At 44.3% G+C, this 19,358-nt stretch overlaps 1 protein-coding gene across 2 annotated transcripts in view; it reads left to right on the top strand.

Moving 5' to 3' along the window:
• rad17 (RAD17 checkpoint clamp loader component) overlaps nt 1–16,975 on the top strand; it is a 42,905-nt gene extending 25,930 nt beyond the window's left edge. Inside the window, exons 9-17 of one of the 2 annotated variants that reach the window (XM_056286798.1) lie at nt 1,600–1,669; nt 1,766–1,877; nt 1,985–2,182; nt 2,890–2,984; nt 3,103–3,249; nt 3,528–3,656; nt 3,790–3,910; nt 14,693–14,750; nt 14,889–16,975. In XM_056286798.1, coding sequence (XP_056142773.1) covers nt 1,600–1,669; nt 1,766–1,877; nt 1,985–2,182; nt 2,890–2,984; nt 3,103–3,249; nt 3,528–3,656; nt 3,790–3,910; nt 14,693–14,750; nt 14,889–15,138 — 1,180 coding nt within the window. In that variant the 3' untranslated portion in view covers nt 15,139–16,975. The remainder of the gene's footprint in view (nt 1–1,599; nt 1,670–1,765; nt 1,878–1,984; nt 2,183–2,889; nt 2,985–3,102; nt 3,250–3,527; nt 3,657–3,789; nt 3,911–14,692; nt 14,751–14,888) is intronic. The other variant, XM_056286805.1, reaches the window with a different exon arrangement.
• The last annotated feature ends 2,383 nt before the right edge of the window (nt 16,976–19,358 follow it).

Below are 19,358 nucleotides of genomic sequence, written 5' to 3'. Positions count from 1 at the left end.
AGGGTACCAGCAAGAGTTAAAGGGAAGGTTTACAAGATGGTTGTGAGACCAGCTATGTTATATGGTTTGGAGACAGTGGCACTGATGAAAGGACAGGAGGTGGAGCTGGAGGTGGAAGAGTTGAAGATGCTAAGATTTTCACTGGGAGTGATGAAGAAGGACAGGATTAGGAACGAGTTTATTAGAGGGACAGCTCAGGTTTAGAGACAGCAAGAGAGGCAAGATTGAGATGGTTTGGACATGTGTGGGGGAGAGATGTTGGGTATATTGGGAGAAGGATGCTGAATATGGAGCTGCCAGGGAAGAGGAGAAGAGGAAGGCGAAAGAGGAGGTTTATGGATGTGGTGAGGAGGACATGCAGGTGGCTGGTGTGACAGAGGAAGATGCAGAGGAAAGGAAGAAATGGAAACGGATGATCCGCTGTGGCGCCCCCTAACAGGAGCAGCCGGATTAGTAGTAGTAGTAGTAGATCACTACATTGGATTTTACAGATAACAATTTGATTTACTTATTTACGGAATTTTGAGTATCTACCTGTATGCCTGTTGCATAGACTAGTTTATATGCTGGATTTTTCCACCCAAAATTCTACTTTCCTACAGTAAAAAAAATTACCTGTGATCATCTAGTTAGTGTGTCATTAGAACCAATGGTCAAACAAAATTATGATAACCCGAGAGCTTCTCAACTTTGTCTCTATAACAATGATTAGTGACACGGAAGACTGACCTGCTGTTTTTGTTTCTTACTAGAAAGCGGATTTCAAAACACTATGTAAAACTATGTTATCTGGGATGCTTTACATGTGCTTCTATGGCATAATGAAGTCATACATAATAATGAATAAATACACAACATCCCCTCCCTTCTTATAATAGATGTTGTTTTTTTTTATTACAGTTCTTTGGATTAAATGTATATAATTCGCCTCTTTTTCGTATATCTGCCCAATCTTCTTGCTGATGTAGTATACATACATCCAGGCACTTCTCATGTACACAGAAATGACAATACTAAACAGAATTAACACACTACCTACTCATTTTATGTCCGCGTTAATATGAAGGATTTGGGCTGTGTGAATAGTATGCAGTTTTAGGCACCATTTGAATTGCAGTCTTAGCTCGTGATATAGTTTATGAAAGAAATAGGCAACACGGTGGCGCCGTGGTTAGCGTGGTCGTCTCACAGCAAGAAGATCCTGGGTTTGAGCACTGGGGTAGTCCGACCTTGGGGATCGTCCCGAGTCATCCTCTGTGTGGAGTGTGCATGTTCTCCCCATGTCTCCGTGGGTTTCCTCTGGGGGCTCCGGTTTCCTCCCACAGTCCAAAGACATGTAGGTCAGGTGAATCAGCCATACTAAATTGTCCCTAGGAATGTGTGTGTGTGTGTGTGTGTGTGTGTGTGTGATGGCCTAGAGGCCTGTCCAGGGTGTCTCCCTGCCTGCTGCCCAGTGACTGCTGGGATAGGCTCCAGCATCCCCGCGACCCTGAGAGCAGGATAAGCGGTTCGGGTAATGGATGGATGGATATACATAAGACATGGCATTAAAGAAATAAACAAACTAGAAAACCAGTCTTCCTGTGGTCCCCTTTCCAGTTTTAACCCAGTGGCCCCGACCACAATGATGAAGATCCTGACTCGGATTGCAACTCTGGAGGCAGGAAAGGTGATAGAAAACATTTGACTTTATTTCAGATATTTGTATGTGCCGATGGCTGCCTGTGTATTCATGTGACTCTCTTTGCATGTGTTTAATAACCAGAGTAAAGGGAGGATATGTGTCCCTGAGAAGGCTGCACTGGAGCAGCTCTGCTCAGGGAGCTCAGGAGACATACGCAGTGCTATCAACAGTATGCAGTTCTCCTTAATCGCAGGTGAGGAGGCAACCTCAACAAATGTTACACTTAACTGAGCACATTTTATGTATGCATGAGCTACGAGCAGCAAGCGTGCATTGTCTCTGATCAGTTGAACTTTCCAGACCTCTCACTAGAACGAGAGATGTGGATGAGAAAAAAGAACAGATCTGCAACTTCACTGAAGAAAGCCGTTTCCAAAGCGACCCAGGGGACAAGGCAGCCCAAGGAGACAAAGGAGTGGGCTGATGGGCAGGCTATAGGAGGGAAAGATGCCTCTCTCTTTCTATTCCGAGCCCTTGGAAAGATCCTCCACTGCAAGAGTTAGTTGCATGAGTATATTTTTTGTTTAGTTCTTATTGGAGTCCCATTCACTCACACACACTGGATGATTATCTTCCTTGATTTCATGAAACATCATCCATGGAATATCTACTGATCTTTGTTTCTGAAGTCCTGGGGATGAATTTAGAAAGAGGGTGTAATAATACTGTGACATTTTGAAGACCCATTACTTTCGTATTCCTAATGTAAATAACTGCTCAAGTTGCATTTTAAGTAGTGACCGAGAGGGTGAGAGCGTGGATACAAGCGGCTGAAATGAGTTTCCTCCGTAGGGTGTCTGGGTTCAGTGTTAGAGATAGGGTGAGGAGCTCGGACATCTGGAGGGAGCTTGGAGTAGAGCCGTTCCTCCTTCGCATCGAAAGGAGCCAGTTGAGGTGGTTTGGGCATCTGATCAGGATGCCTCCTGGGCACCTTCCTTTGGAGGTTTACTGGACACAGCCAACTGGGAGGAGACCCCAGGGTAGACCCAGAACTTGCTGGAGGGACTACATGTCCAATCTGGCCTGGGAACACCTTGGGATCCCCCATGAGGAGCTGGAGGATGTTGCTGGGGAGAGGGACATCTGGAGTGCCCTACTTAGCTTGCTGCCACTGCGAACCGACCACGGAGAAGCAATGGAAGATGAATGAGTGAAACTCATTTAGCAAGCTGATCAACCTTGGCTTGTGTCTCTGTCATAAACAGGAGAAAGTCCTGATTGTACTGAAGGCTTCCAGGGACAGAGTTTGCCTGCCCATCTGTCAGAACATCACAGAAACAAATTACTAGTCGACCCTGAGGTACAAGAACACTTGCCTTATGATTTCACCCACTGGATGAAACTCCTTCTAATCATATACATAAGAATGATCTTCTTGGCATTTCTTTTCATGCATGTCTCACTTTATTCCCCTCCAGTCAGTGATAGAACGTTCCCACATGTGTGGGGAGTTTTTTAACTTGTACCTGCACCAGAACTACCTAGACTTCTTCTCCGAGGTGGAAGATGTTGCACGAGCCAGCGAGTACCTTTCTGATGCAGATTTTCTCACAGGCACGTGGACTGTAAGTGTATAACCAAACATCTTAATTACCTCAAGATAAAATTAAAGATATTTTACTGAAGTTTTTTTTTTATAGTCAGGTATTCCGCACCCTTCTTAAAACCTTGTTAAACTTGTCATTTGTGCTTGATACATTAAGACAGTCATGATGTAAGTAAGTACACTTTGATTTGGATACTGCCTGTCTTACTTACCATTGTGGACGGTAATGGATTGACTGGCGATACACAGGTAAAGAATGTAAAGAGCACTGTATACTGAATTGCCTTATTTGTGTAGCCTTGTGGCACGATGGTGCATTATGGCTCCTCAGTGGCCACCAGGGGGCTTCTTCACTGCAACAACAGACAAGTTTCTGTTGGCTTCAGACCACTACACAAACCCAACTGGCTACTAGTCAAGAAGAAGGTGAGTCATACACATTATTAATAATATTATTATTATTACTAGAATGGCATATTTTGTGGCTAGAGTCACAACCTTTCACACACCATACAGGAGACAGATACTATATTTTCCTGCTAACCTTTGCTCTCCTCAGTACCGAGAGAACTGCCTGGCTGCTCAGTCTCTCTTCACCGACTTCTGTTTAACACCAGTCAGCCTGCAGACAGAGTTATTGCCCTACCTCGCACTGCTTACCAACCCTTTGAGAAACCAAGGTAACTAGCCCCATCCCCTGATCCCTTCCAATGTGACCATTAGGTGTCTGCACGTGTTTTAAGTATTGTGATCTCTTAATGATCTTAGTTTATTAAACTCACTGGATGGTCAGATTATTAAAGGGAAGTTACACTCACTGGCCACTTTATTAGGTACACCTTGCTAGTACCGGGTTGGACCCCCTTTTGCCTTCAGAACTGCCTTAATCCTTCGTGGCATAGATTCAATAAGGTACTGGAAACATTCCTCAGAGAGTTTGGTCCATATTGACATGATAGCATCACACAGTTGCTGCAGATTTGTCGGCTGCACATTCATGATGCGAATCTCCCGGTCCACCACATCCCAAAGGTGCTCTATTGGATTGAGATCTGGTGACTGTGGAGGCCATTTGAGTACAGTGAACTCATTGTCATGTTCAAGAAACCAGTCTGAGATGATTCGAGCTTTATGACATGGCGCGTTATCCTGCTGGAGGTAGCCATCAGAAGATGGGAACACTGTGGTCATAAAGGGATGGACATGGTCAGCAACAATACTCAGGTAGACTGTGGCGTTGACACGATGCTCAATTGGTATTAAGGGGCCCAAAGTGTGCCAAGAAAATATCCCCCACACCATTACACCACCAGCCTGAACCGTTGATACAAGGCAGGATGGATCCATGCTTTCATGTTGTTGACGCCAAATTCTGACCCTACCATCCAATGTCGCAGCAGAAATCGAGACTCATCAGACCAGGCAACGTTTTTCCAATCTTCTATTGTCCAATTTTGGTGAGCCTGTGCGAATTGTAGCCTCAGTTTCCTGTTCTTAGCTGACAGGAGTGGCACCCGGTGTGGTCTTCGGCTGCTGTAGCCCATCTGCCTCAAGGTTCGACGTGTTGTGCGTTCAGAGATGCTCTTCTGCATACCTCGGTTGTGATGAGTGGTTATTTGAGTTACTGTTGCCTTTCTATCAGCTCGAACCAGTCTGGCCATTCTCCTCTGACCTCTGGCATCAACAAGGCATTTTCGCCCACAGAACTGTCGCTCACTGGATATTTTCTCTTTTTCGGACCATTCTCTGTAAACCCTAGAGATGGTTGTGCGTGAAAATCCCAGTAGATCAGCAGTTTCTGAAATACTCAGACCAGCCCGTCTGGCACCAACACCCATGCCACGTTCAAAGTCACTTAAATCACCTTTCTTCCCCATTCGGATGCTCAGTTTGAACTGCAGCAGATCGTCTTGACCATGTCTAAATGCCTAAATGCATTGAGTTGCTGCCATGTGATTGGCTGATTAGAAATTTGCGTTAACGAGCAGTTGGACAGGTGTGCCTAATAAAGTGGCCGGTGAGTGTATGTTGCATGCAGCCCACCTCCAACATGTTATTTGAGACTTTTCGCAAAATATATCCATTTCTGTTTCTCCGCCCGTCTACAGCTCTTTCATGTTGTTGTGCACATACATGTCAGTCTTGCTTCAGAAATGTGGCTGTTTACTGCTGCTTTAAAAGAGGAGGCGATGCACACCCACCTGTATTGTTGCGGTGCGAGCTAACCAGATCATTAATCACAAGTCAGGAAATGGAGGCCACTTACCTACATCATCCTGAAGAAGGCAACCAAGTTTGCCAGAATGTTGGCATATAATTCCGCAAGCAATCAATATTTGCTAGCAGGCAGCACGGTAGCACAGTGGTTAGCGCAGTCGCCTCACAGCAAGAAGGTTCTGGGTTCGATCCCTGGGGTAGTCCAACCTTGGTGGGTCATCCCGGGTCATCCTCTATGTGGAGTTTGCATGTTCTCCCCGTGTCTGTATGGGTTTCCTCCGGGGGCTCCGGTTCCCTTCCACAGTCCAAAGACATGTAGGTCAGGTGAATCGGCCGTGGGTGTGTGTCGGCCCTGTATGATGGCCTGACGGCCTGTCCAGGGTGTCTCCCCGCCTGCCGCCCAATGACTGCTGGGATAGGCTCCAGCATCCCTGCGACCCTGAGAGCAGGATAAGTGGTTGGGATGATGGATGGATGGATGTTTGCTTGCTTGCAGTTTCCTTTTCATAAGCTGTGTCCCACATCCATACTATACAATAACATGACCAAGTATCTACTAATCCTCAAAGTATACTGTTTTGACAGTGAGTACATCACAAAGGATTGTACTAGCCATTCTGTACTAACAGGAAGTGACTCAACGGGTGCACAGACAGAACTGTAACAAAGGAGAATCCATAAATTTTAAAACAGGAAGTTATTAAAATTTTCTTTGGATACGTTAGCTTTTTATTATCCATTCTTTTTACTGTTCTCTTTTTAAAGTGCAGAGACGCTCCCTTAGACAACAGTTGGTTTTACTTACTCCAGTGTGTGTTACTTTATTCAAAAAACATAGGTTAGACTCACATTTATATACCATTGAGGGTTGGCTTGCTTACTTGGCCATGGGTATGGCTTGGTATGGCAAGGACCTCACCATGGGCGACATTATGGGGGGGCAAGGGGGGGCCTAACTCACAAAGAATAATTAAAATAATATATCACATAACGTAATTTAAAAATGTACAAATATTTGCTGTAATTACACCTACGAGCCGCTGGGGGCAATGTAACGATCTGAAGCGAACCATGTTATCTAGCTATGGTAGGCTAATTGAAAATGTCCAAATGCGGTAACACGTAAAGTTATTTTACAAAGAAAACAAAAATCAATCGGGCTGAAGAGAATGAAAATGAAGAATCACGTCAGGATGATGATGTGTCTCTCACAGAGACAGGCAACATTTCAGAGCAACCTCTGCGAGAAGTGGGCAATGCAGAGATGCAGCTTCAGCAGCGACAAGCAGGCAATGCCGTGGTGTTAAAACCTGCAGCTCCAGATCCTATTCTTGGTGCAGGAAACTGTTTGAATTTCGTGGAGAACGGCCCCTACCAACCTATTCTGTTATTCCCAGCAACAGGAGGGAGGAGATTTGGAAAGGAATGGTACGTTACCCCGCCCGCTGCTGATCGGGCATTCTGTTACTCATGCCGCGCATTTAGCGTTGCTGGCCACAACAAAGAAGAAACGTTTCGATCGGTAGGATTTTAAAATTTGAAGAAGCCATTGGAAAAATTCGGCGACCATCAAAAATGCAATGCACACATTTCTGCAGCTACGAAGCTGGCCGCTTACATAAATTCATTAAAAACTGGCAGCGTTGCTTCCCAAATCAGTATAGAACATAGCAAGGTAAAAAAAGTAAATGTGTTAAAGTTTTGTCACTTATTTAAAATACAAATTTGACATTGAAACTGCATGTTTTGTTTATTGCACACTAGTTGTACTTTTACATTGATACAATTATGTGATTAAAAAAAAGTCTTTGCCCCCCCCCCAATTTTGGGACCCAAATGTCGCCTATGGACCTCACCATACAGTCACATCAAAATACTACACATCGCAACACACGGGTCATGATACATTGTGATATGATACATAATTGTGATACATTGTGATATGATCCATAATTTACAAAAAATGTAAAAATATAGCCAAAAATACAACTTGCTGTGTACCACCTGGGTAGGCTAATGTTTACATCACGTATTTTGCTAACTCGCTGGACAAATGGAGTCAAAACTGTTTAATTCAAAATGTCCATTCCAGTTTATTAGAATTTGCATTGCACAGTGCACACTGTGTTTAAATGTGGATGCCATGACGTCATATGACAATAAAGTTAACTATTATTAATATTAACTATTCTTATTTTTTCACTGAATACATTGAACTGAAATCCATTTAAAATGTGAAATTTGTTTTTATGTGTTGATACGAGGGGCTGAAAATCAACTGTTGTGAAAAAAAATATTGAAATAAATCAAATCAAATCAATTTCATTTGTATAGCCCAATAATCACAAATTACAAATTTGCCTCAGTGGGCTTAACAGCAACGCAACATCCTGTCCTTAGACCCTCTCATCGGATAAGGAAAAACTCCCTAAAAAGCCCCTTTAACAGGGAGAAAAAATAGGAAGAAACCCCCAGGGAGAGCAACAGAGGAGGGATCTCTCTCCCAAGACAGACAGCGTGCAATGGATGTTGTGTTCACGCAATTTACATAATACAACATTGAAAGAGGATAACAGAATTGTAATGGACATAAAATTTATGAAGAACATGATGCACAGGATGCCAAGCAGTGTCCACGTGCCAACGGAGCAGTCCAGGACCCAAGCCACGCGACTGTAGTGATATTTTTTTTATTGATTTTTTTTTTTTTTTTTTTTTTGGGCACAGCCCTAGCCATTGATTGTGTCATGGTCCCACCTTTTTCTTCTTTTTTTCCCCCCTCAAAATTTTCGAGCTCCTACATTTCCGAAACGCGTTGTGTTATGGGACAAGTGTTCCCTCAAAGATCAAGCAGATTTAGCATGTTGGAAAGTTGAAGTACTTCATTTTTTTCTATTTTCCGGCGTGACCACACTCCATACTCAAAACATAGTAAGAATTAGTATTTAGTATGCGTTTCGGACACGGTTCATCTTTTTCACAACCACTCGCCATGTTGGCGTTTTCATATTGTTTCTAGACCACCAGTAGCAGGACTTGGTGCATGCACACCAACAGTTCTCAGAAAGACCTCTGAATAAGGTTTATACAAAGTACAGTAAACCGAATGGTTGACAACAAATCTAGCTCTTTAAATTATGCGTTATGCTTGCATCAGTTTAGACCTTAATCTGATTAAGATGTTTACATGGCAGTTGCAGTAATGAAGTTGGAAGCCTTAAAATGTGATGATCGTGAAGGCCATTATACTTTACAGACAGTCAGTATTACAGTAGAAGAATGTTCTATATACACAGATCAGCCAAAACATTAAAACCACTGACAGGTAGGAGAATAACAGTGATTATCTGGGTACAATAGCACCTGTCAGGGGTGGGATACATCAGTCAGCAGGTGAACAGTCAGTTGTTGAAGTTGATGTGTTGGACGCAGGAAAAATGGGCAAGCATAAGGATCTGAGTGTGTTTGTCAAGGGCCAAATTGTGATGGCTAGATGACTGGGTCAGAGCATCTCCAAAACGGCGGGTCTTGTGGGGTATTCCCAGTATGCAGTGTTCAGTACCTTCCAAAAGTGGTCCAAGGAAGGACAACTGGTGAACTGGCGACAGGGTCATGGGCACCCAAGGCTCACTGATGTGCATGGGGAGTGAAGGCTAGCCCATCTGGTCTGATCCCACAGAAGAGCTACTGTAGCTCAAATCGCTGAAAACGTTAATGCTGGCTATGATAGACCGGTGTCAGAACACAGTGCATCACAGCTTGCTGTGTATGGGGCTGCAGACTGGTCAGAGGGCCCATGATGACCCCTGCCCACTGTTAAAAGCACCTACAATGGGCACGTGAGCATCAGAACTGGACCATGGAGCAGTGGAAGAAGGTGGCCTGGTCTGATGAATCATGTTTTCATTTACATCATGTGGATGGCCAGGTGCATGTGCGTGATTTACCTGGGGGAGAGATGGCACCAGGATGCATTATGGCAAGAAGGCAAGCCGGTGGAAGCAGTGTGATGCTCTGGTCAATGGTCTTCTGGGAAACCTTGGGTCCTGGCATTCATGTGGATTTTAATTTGACACGTGCCACCTACCCAAACATCGTTGCAGACCAAGTACAGCCCTTCATGGCAATGGTATTACCTGATGCCAGTGGCCTCTTTCAGCAGGATAATGTGCCCTGCCACACAGCAAAAATTGTTCAGGAATGGTTTTAAGGGACATGACAGAGTTCAAGGTGTTGCCTTGGCCTACAAATTCCCCAGATCTCAATCCGATCGATCATCTGTGGCATCTGATAGAAAAACAAGTCTGATCCATGGAGGCTCCTCCTCACAACTTACATGACTTAATGGGTCAGCTGCTGAAGTCTTGGTGCCAGTTACCAGAGGACACCTTCGGAGGTCTTATGGAGTCCATGCCTTGACAGGTCAGAGCTGTTTTGGTGGCCCGAGGGGGACCTACACAATACTACACGATATTAGGCAGGTGGTTTTAATGTTTTGGCTGATCGGAGGCAGAGAAATATGGCCCTGTTGCAACTGATTTTCTCGGACTATAAACAAGATGTAGCAGCTGTTGTTGCTTGTATACCGTCAGTTCAGCAGTAAATAGTCTGCACCAGGGCTGTGAACAGACATTTTGAAGGGCAGTGGCTCAATCCCCCCCCCCCAAAAAAATCCCCCACCCCACCCTTTGTAGTGTCCCTATTCTGACGTTGGCATACCACATCATATGTAATGGCCTGTCCAAACACACACACCAGAAGGCTCTCACAAGCACACACGCACATATACCTTCACCTGTGCACTTGAGCTATACGAGAAGGGAGAACATGATTTTGAAAGAGATCATGATGTTGAAAGAGCCATTTCCTTATCAACCCCAGCCCACTGATGTAGGTGTCATTGTGTGAGATGCCAATTCTCCACTCCTCAAAAGGGATCACTCCTGGATGCAGTGTTACTCAGGCTGCCCTCTTCCGTCTGTTGGACCCGCTCTCACTGGCCCCTCTCGCCAGCAAGTTGGTGCAGAGCAAGCCCAGTGATGTGCCCACCCTCTTCTCTTACTCACGGTGATGATGAAGTGCTCCAGCCTCTCTCTCCAATTATTTAAAGGGTTCTCAAAGGAGATGGGCTCAGACTGACGTGAAACGCACCACTGTTGTTTCTAATCAGCGTCAGCAGGTGGCGCTATTGGATTATTAATTATGGGGGCGGGGGGACCGTCTCCTTTTCTCAAGGAGTGTTATGGTGACGCTCACCAGGCAAGGGTTTGCAGGGGCTTATCAGTGCATATGTTGTTATCTGTTCCCCTAGAGTGAGCGCCAGTGGGGGAAGGAAAGATGCCACCAGTATTTGTCACCTGTACAGGAGCTAGTTAGCAATAGAATTCATACATTAATATGTAGATCTAACTAGCTTTGTTAGAAACAATTGCCTAAGTATGTTTGATTCAGCGGTCAGTTCAAACATTATCTACCAACCTCCACTGAGAATGAGAATGTGGAAAACCCGCTGTACACTGATTGGTCCATTGTTTTCCCATGGAGATGATGCTGCTGCTCTGCATAGTGTTGCTGCTAGTTGGGCATTGAGAACTGCTTGAATTTTCTACTTGGTCACTGTGTTCAAAGTTCAAATGATTTGTCCTCTGAATCCCATCTTCCATGAACCTTTTGAAGTGGTCGGTGCTGACTGCCCAACCAAGCGCAGCTCAGGCCACTACCCTTAGCTAAAGTTTTCCATAGCTAACATTATCCAGACAAACCTAGCTGTTTGAGGCAATATGTAATGTAAAGCTAACGTGGTGAGCTTGTTATACACGTGCTTTAAATCAGCATCAGAATCAGGTTTATTGGCCATGTTGGTTTGCACATACATGGGATTTGATTTGGGTTTCGTGGCTCTCACGGTGTACTTAACATAGAATAACAACACAACAATCTTCAGGTATATACACAAGGATTGACTTATACAGGTGGAATAAGAGGTGATAAAGTGCAGTGGTGCAGAGAATATATCAGAGATGCTGAAATAGATGTTAGCAGGGTACTTGCATACATGACTGAGGTAGATGGACATGACAGAGTGTACCAGTATATGTACAGTACAGTATATACAACATGTACAGTATATACAACATGGTTGGATTTATTTGACAGTGTTAAGCATTCATTTGAATGACAGCCCACGGAAAGAAACTGTTTTTATATCTGGTTCTTCTGGGGTACAGTGCTCTGTAGCGCCTACCAGAGGGGAGGAGTTGGAAGAGGTTGTGACCAGGGAGTGATGGGTCTGCAGTGATGTTGCCTGCCCGTTTCCTGACTCTGTAGGTGTATAAGTCCTGAATGGAGGGCACGTTGGCACCAGTGAAGTTCTCTGCAGACTTAATTGTCTGTTGTAGTCTATCCCTGTCCTGCTTAGTGACTGATCCAAACCAGACCGTGGTGGATGTGCAGATGACAGACTGGATTATTGCAGTGTAGAACTGAATCAGCAGTTCCTGATGCCGGTTGATTTCTAAGCTGGAGGAGAAAGTACATTGTCTGCTGGGCCTTTTTGATAATTGTGTCTATGTTGGATGCCCACCATAGGTCCTGGGAGTTTGTAGAACCCAGAAATCTGCAGGTTTTAACTGCAGACACCGTGCTGTTGAGTAGGGGGGTTAGGGTTAGGGTTAGGAGATCCCTGTGGGTCAGGGAGGGCAGCGGATGGAGCTGGGCCCTGTGGATTAGGGAAGAGGGAGGGTTTAGATCAGGGACAAGGTGTTGGAAGCATGGGCTGCTGCATGGTAGTGTGTGTGTGTGTGTGTGGGGGGGGGGGGGGGGTACATGTGAGTGTAGTCTTCTCTGTGGGGCCAGGATGGGTTGACCTGCCAACTTGTGTCTTCGGTCCTTGGTGTAAGGGCAAGGTGGTCCTCCACCAGGACAATGGCCCTGGCCAGGTCCTCAGGACAGTGAAACTGGACCCAGTCAGCCATCGCAAGGGGCAGACTAGCAACAAATTACTCCAGTGCCACTTGGTGGATGACATCGTTGATGTCCTGGTGGCCTGGTCATAGCCACCGTCTCGCCGTGTCAAGGAGCTGCTGTGCCGGGATGAAAGGGCAGCCGGTTTCCTCCAGACTTAATGTCCTGAACCGGCGCCGATGTCCATCTGGTGTGAGCCCCAGCCAGTCCAGGGCAGCAAAATCAAGGATTTCAGCTTTAATCTATTAAAAAGTTAATTTTTTATTTGCATGTAAACAGTGTTTTCACAGTCTCAACTCCCAAACAGCTTTTGGCACCCAGTGCCCGCCATATTCAGTCTTTTAGGTCTCACCTCAACCTCCGTGTTACTCTTCTATAGTTATTCTGTTTGTCCTTTTTTCTCTTCTTTTTCTGCTGTCTGTTTTCCATTAAATAAAAGTATCAGGATTTTGTCTTTTTTTAGTGGTGCTTTTCAAGTATTTGTGCTGGAACTGACAAAAGGAAACAGAGACTACCAAATGCCTTAATTCAAATTACTAAAGGGGAGTGTATGTTGTACAGTTGGATTTGCATCCCACAGTAAATTGCGTGTACTTGTGATGTTTGTGGGTGACATTGTGATCTGTAGCAAGAGTAGGGTGCAGGTTTAGGAGAGCCTGGAGAGCTGGAGGTATGCACTGGAGAGAAGAGGAATGAAAGTCCCCCCCCCCTTTTTTTTTTTACTCCCCAATTGTATCCAGCCAATTGCCCCACTCTTCCGAGCCTTCCTGGTCGTTGCTCCACCCCCTCTGCTGATCCGGGGAGGTCTTCAGACTACCACATGCCTCCTCCGATACATGTGGAGTCGCCAGCCGCTTCTTTTCACCTTGTTCCTTATCCGATGTGAGGGTCTAAGGACAGGATGTTGTGTTGCTGTAAAGCCCACTGAGGCAAGTTTGTAATTTGTGATGTTGGGCTATACAAATAAAATTGACTTGACTTGACAATGAGAAGTTTCGCCAGGGGGACGTAGCTGTGGGAGGATCACGCTATCCCCCCCCCCCCGAACAGGTGCCCAGAGGAGGCGCCTGACTGACCAGAGGAGTCACTAGTGCAACAACCAGGACACATACCCACATCCGGCTTCCCACCTGCAGACACAGCCAATTGTGTCTGTAGGGACGCCCGACCAAGCTGGAGGTAACGCAGAGATTCAAACTGAGATCCCCATGTTGGTAGGCAACGGAATAGACCGCTACGCTACCCGGACGCCCTTGGAATGAAAGTCAGTAGGAGCAAGATGGAATACATATGTGTTAATGAGAGGGAGGATAGTGGAACAGTGAGGATGCAAGGAGTGGAGGTGACGAAGGCATACAAGTTTAAATACTTGGGGTCAACTGTTGAAAATAATGGGGAGCGCAGAAGAGAGGTGAAGAAGAGAATGCAGGCAGAGTGGAGTGGGTGGAGAAGAGTGTCAGGAGTGATGTGTGACAGAAGGGTACCAGCAAGAGTTAAAGGGAAGATTTACAAGATGGTTGTGAAACCAGCTGTGTTATATAGTTTGGAGACCGTGGCACTGATGAAAACACAGGAGGTGGAGCTGGAGGTGGCAGAGTTGAAGATGATAAGATTTTCACTGGGAGTGACGAAGGAGGATAGGATTAGGAACGAATATATTAGAAGGACAGCTCAGGTTGGACGGTTTGGAGACAAAGCAAGATTGAGATGGTTTGGACATGTGTGGGGGAGAGATGCTGGGTATATTGGGAGAAGGATGCTGAATATGGAGCTGCCAGAGAAGAGGAAACGAACGCCAAAGAGGTTTATGGATGTGGTGAGGGAGGACATGCAGGTGGCTGGTGTGACAGAAAGATGCAGAGGACAGGAAGAAATGGAAATGAATGATCCGCTGTGGCGACCCCTAACGGGAGCAGCCGAAAGTAGTTGTAGTAGTAGTAGTAAATTGCGTGTAACCCAAGCCCGTTTGATAGGTGCCATGTTACGAGAGTAGAAATTAGATTTGATTGCAGTTCTGATTTTTACCTGTCGTTCAAAATTAGAATGGTTCATTAGTTGGTGTGAGCCTCTTCTGTGCACGCCACTGAAACACTTCATGTTACACTAACAGTTGTTCATCACATTGTGAACTTGTCCAGATCAAGTCTTTAAAGTCTGCAAGTCTACCAAGTGTACCAGAGGTACCACTCTGTGTGTAGTGAGCTGCTTGATGGTTGTTTGGTGAGGCAGTGTGTTATTTTGTAATGGCTGACATATAGTGCTTTTTTATTTTTCTCCCCCAGCCCAGATTGCTTTTATCCAGGGGGTGGGTCATCTCCAAACGAGGAAGTTCTCTGGCAGGTACAACACAAATGACAGCATTTTCAGATGTAGGAGTTACTCCCATCATTATAACACATCTGTAATGCATTGCAGTGTCCATTGTCATTTTTCTTATTCTACAAGTCTTTACGTCTCTCTCCATCTCCGTCTCCACAGGTTACAGCCAGAGACCCTGACAGATAAAGACCCAGGCGTGGTGGAGCAGGACAGTGAAGAGGAAGAGGAGGAAGCTAAACCCGTTTTCTCTGCTGAGGAAGTAGATAAGACGGCGCCTGCTAATGAATCTCTCCAGCCCAGTCAGGGGAAGGAAGGAGATCTACAGTTCAGCCAGCCTCAGCCTACCACGAATGAATCCCTCATGGAGGAGGAGGACCTACTAATAGAGGAGTATGACAGTGATGAGTAAATAGCTTTATGTCCCAAACCCACTCCAGACAACTGTTTTTGCCCACTCATAGAAATATAATTTCTTACTTCCAAACTGTGATCTGTGACTTTAAACAAATATTTTGAGCAATAGTAATGACTTGTATGAGGATTGGATCTACAGGATCATTCGTGTTAACAGCAAATATCCTCACGGACAGTGGCAATGTTGGTGTATACAAGATGTGGTCAGTTTTGCAACAGGTTTGTTTTGTGTTTATGGAACATGGAATGAAAAGTCATCAGTTGAGATTTTTATAGTTCAAGACTTGCTCTTGAATGTAAATCTCCAAGTTCACTGTTAAACAACTCAGTATTTAAAATGTTTGTTTTGTTGTTCAACTGAAAAATAGTTAATTATTTTTTCCTGACTAAACTTAAGCCATTTGTGAAATTCCAGTTCTAAGTGAAGTTCCAGTTGTAAATATTGTCTGAAATACTAAATGGGGAAATTACATGGCGTTACATTTTTTTTTACAAGATTGTTACTATCAACTCAAATGTTTTGGGTTTTTTTAGTTTTGTTTTTTTTATTGGTCATTGCCTCTTATGTTGCCAGGTTCTCATGGGTCACTAATATGCCTGTTAATTAATATTTGTTCGAGTATTTTAGATCAGGTTATTTTGAAAATTGCCTGTTGTAGGTAAATGGCTCCTTAAGTGCCTAAAGGTGACCCTGACACCAGAATGAGGCAGGATGTGGCCTTGCCATCAAAATGAAGGTGTGCATAATATTTTAAAACAAACGAGGGCATACAAATTATCAGGAGAAAACCCATCACCCTGTTTCTAAAACGCTGACAGCCCTGGATGCAAATGGAAAGAGCTAGACGTTTCAGTGGCAGCTTACTCTGGCTAGCTTGATACCGTGTACTGGAGCCCATAATCTATCTAGCATGCCCGGATAACCACCCAAACATGCAATGTAAGTACACAAGTTTAGATGGAAGACATCGTTCCAAATGGTCTGGTCTACGTTTGTTGGTTGCATTTTTGTGAATGTTTTCATCTTGATATCTATACGATAAGCAAAAGAACTTCCTGAGACTGACTTAGAAAAAGTATAACACTGTTGTCAACCAAATCAGAGTTTGTTTTTGTGCCTACAAATGATTAGTGGTAGAAAAACCACAAGCAGCATGGTTCTATATACTATTTACGTAAACCGTTTCAGCTAGCCAAAACATAATAAATTGTTCAGTTCATTCAACGACAAAGACTGGAGGAGGGTTGGAACTTTTCACTATCAGAAGCAAACGTGCACAGAACTATTTGGTTTAAAGCATTGGTGCACTGTCAGATACTGGCATTTACACTTGTCAATTGACACAAGATTAGTTTACATGCAATACTAGCTCAGAAAACGCAAATTTTTGGCCACCTCCTGACATGAAGCTTTGCTGTTTCTCTTTCTGGTGAAGAACACATAGCACGTCTTTGCAACTAACAACTTCAATACCCACTCATAACATCGCTCAACCTTCAAAATAACACTCTGGAATATTTGGATCAAATTCAAAACATTTTCCCCCTTTTCTAAATATCCCCATCGTCTGATGACCTAATGTGTCTACCCACATTCATGAATATATCGTTATGTTAAACAGTGTAGGGCCAATAGCACTACCCTGAGGAATGCCATTTACAATATTAAACTGAAATGGTATCTACCACTTTAAAACAATGTCTTCTGAACAACTCTACAGCACGCACTTTTTATTAAGACTGCCTCTTGGCATATTTTGTCATGGTGACGTGATTGGCTGAACAGCTCAATTTACGCTACGCTAAATAAAACACATCAAAGGAAAAACATCCTTGGTATGACATTTTTGTCATGCTATAAAGTAAAAGGCAAAGTGACATCACTGTATCACCCCTAACTGTATATTGCAGAGAACAGACCCAATCTTCTAACTGGCCTTCTGACGGTTCTCTGTGGCCTAGCCATCTGACTCCAGGCACAGTCACCACTGTCTTTACTTACAGGTAAGATGGGGGACTCATCAGAAGTCTGTGTTCCCATTGTCTTTCTTTCTGCACTCTGTTGGTCTATGCTTCCAGTTCCCAGCAACCCGGTGTGCTTCCTTTGACCGCCTTGTCTCCTGTTACCACTTGGCGCCTGACCCAGCCGCCTAGATCCCTGTGGGTCGTCAAGTAAAACCAAATCAGGGTTCCACACATTATCTTTTGTCATTTTGTTGGCCCCTAGGTTTCCATATTCCCAGTCTGTTATTGTGTGCAGCATCTTTATGAGGGCTGTCACATTGTTCTACTTCATATAAGACCTCTTGACAGTTTTCTCACTATCCTGAAAGGACCTTTGAACTTCTTTAGTTTAGGTGATAGACCCTTCTTCTGATCACGAAGCCACACATACTCATTTTCCACGTGTATTTGGGGGGTTACTTTCAGATCAAAATACTCTCGGTTTTCTCTTTGGGGTTTTTCTTTACAGCCTCCCTCACTGTGCTTTAATATCCCTATAGCTCCTACACATATTCCCTCACATTATGTGTCCTTGTTTTGTGTTCCAAAGACTTAAATTGACAGGTAAGGAAATTTCACTACCAAACAGATCCTTGTACGGTGTCAACCTTGCCGTGCGTAGGCCATCATTACTTATGAGAACATTTCATCCCAGTTGCTTTGCTTATCCTCCACAAAAACTAATGGCATGCTGATTATGGTCAGGGAGGGAGGATGACCATGCTGACCTACCTGCAGAACCGGCTGTGCCCTCGTCTGCTTCAAGTGGTCAGTCCACACAGGGAACAGCGACTGAAGAGAGGACACAGGCAACCCAAGTTTTTTCACTTACGACCAACAAGGGGCGCCATCCTGCCACAACGTGACAGCATTGCCAGTTACACAAATGTCCAAGTGCCATGGACTGAACCTGTACATCACCATCAGCATCCCTATGAACACGTGAGATAGACTGTTGGGACAGTCGCATTGGACACTGCTATCACTCCTGAACTTTGAAGACAGATGGGTCAATTCACACACACACACACACAATGGACTGTTTGCCTTGTGATCCACATGTAAAAAGACTGTTGAACACAACACAAGTTCCTGGACTGTGGTCCTAAGTGAGTACATGTACTCATATCACATGCTGTTGAACACAATTAGGAGACACTTGTTAACTTGCATCCAAGCAAAGTGCCGTCAACACGTGTGTGGACTGTGTGACACATAGTTTCAAATAAAACTGGACTGTATAATAGTCAGTGGACCTTGAGAGGTTAATGGACTTAAAAAAAACGAAATTGGGTATTCACCCAGGTATGAGAGTTCCAGTCTGTAAAGTTTCACTTACAAACAAGAGAATGTACTAAGACTCTTAACAATACAGTCTGTATTGTTGCACTAAATGACAGCGATATTAGAATCCCCAATTCTAACTTGTACTACAGGTTAAGGGTCAGAATGTTGAGGACACCATCTTTTTGGGGGGGGTGACAGATAGAAATCTGTTGGCTTAAAAGATATTTTATTTTCATAGTAGTTTTGACTCCAAAGAAATAATAGTTATATTGTAACACACCTGTCTACCGAGTTCCAGCACAGTTCTCCGTTCACCAGTGCCCAAAGATATACACTCAACTCTGCAAAATCTACAGAAAAGACAGCAGCAGTACTTCAACAGAGGAGCAAAGCAGCTTCCAGAACTGTGAACCATGGTCTTATGACAAAGTGACATCTTCAGGACAGCACCACAGACACAACAGACACCATCTAAGGAGAACACCACCCAGCGCTCAGATGAACTCAGAAACAGACTTAACAGATGACATCGAGCTCTCGTCCTCGTCAAGGCCAGCTCAAACCTGGAGTGGTCGAGTTATTCTATCGCCTGAGAGATACAAAGACTTTCTGATGAGGCCGGCGGTGAGAGTCGCGCTCCAACTATGCTCATTACAAAAAAAAAGTTCAAGAAGGAAATGTGATTTGAAATGATAGAATATTTGAAATAGTTTCTGTTCTTTGCAGAGAAGACACAATATTATGCTGCCAGACACTGATTAGCCATTGTCCCGTTTGACATTCCTAAAACAGTCACAGAAGAGTGACAGATCATCTGTACTATTGAGCAGCAAGTTCATTTGTTCTTACGTTAAAACACGTGTGTGTGAGTTAGACCAGAGGAGGTTTCTATAAGACAACAGGTGAGCTTCACCTAAATGTATT

This window comes from Lampris incognitus, chromosome 1 (genome assembly GCF_029633865.1).
Source record: "Lampris incognitus isolate fLamInc1 chromosome 1, fLamInc1.hap2, whole genome shotgun sequence".
Classification (NCBI taxonomy): Eukaryota; Metazoa; Chordata; class Actinopteri; order Lampriformes; family Lampridae; genus Lampris; species Lampris incognitus.
This window is presented reverse-complemented; position numbering and strand designations above follow the sequence as displayed.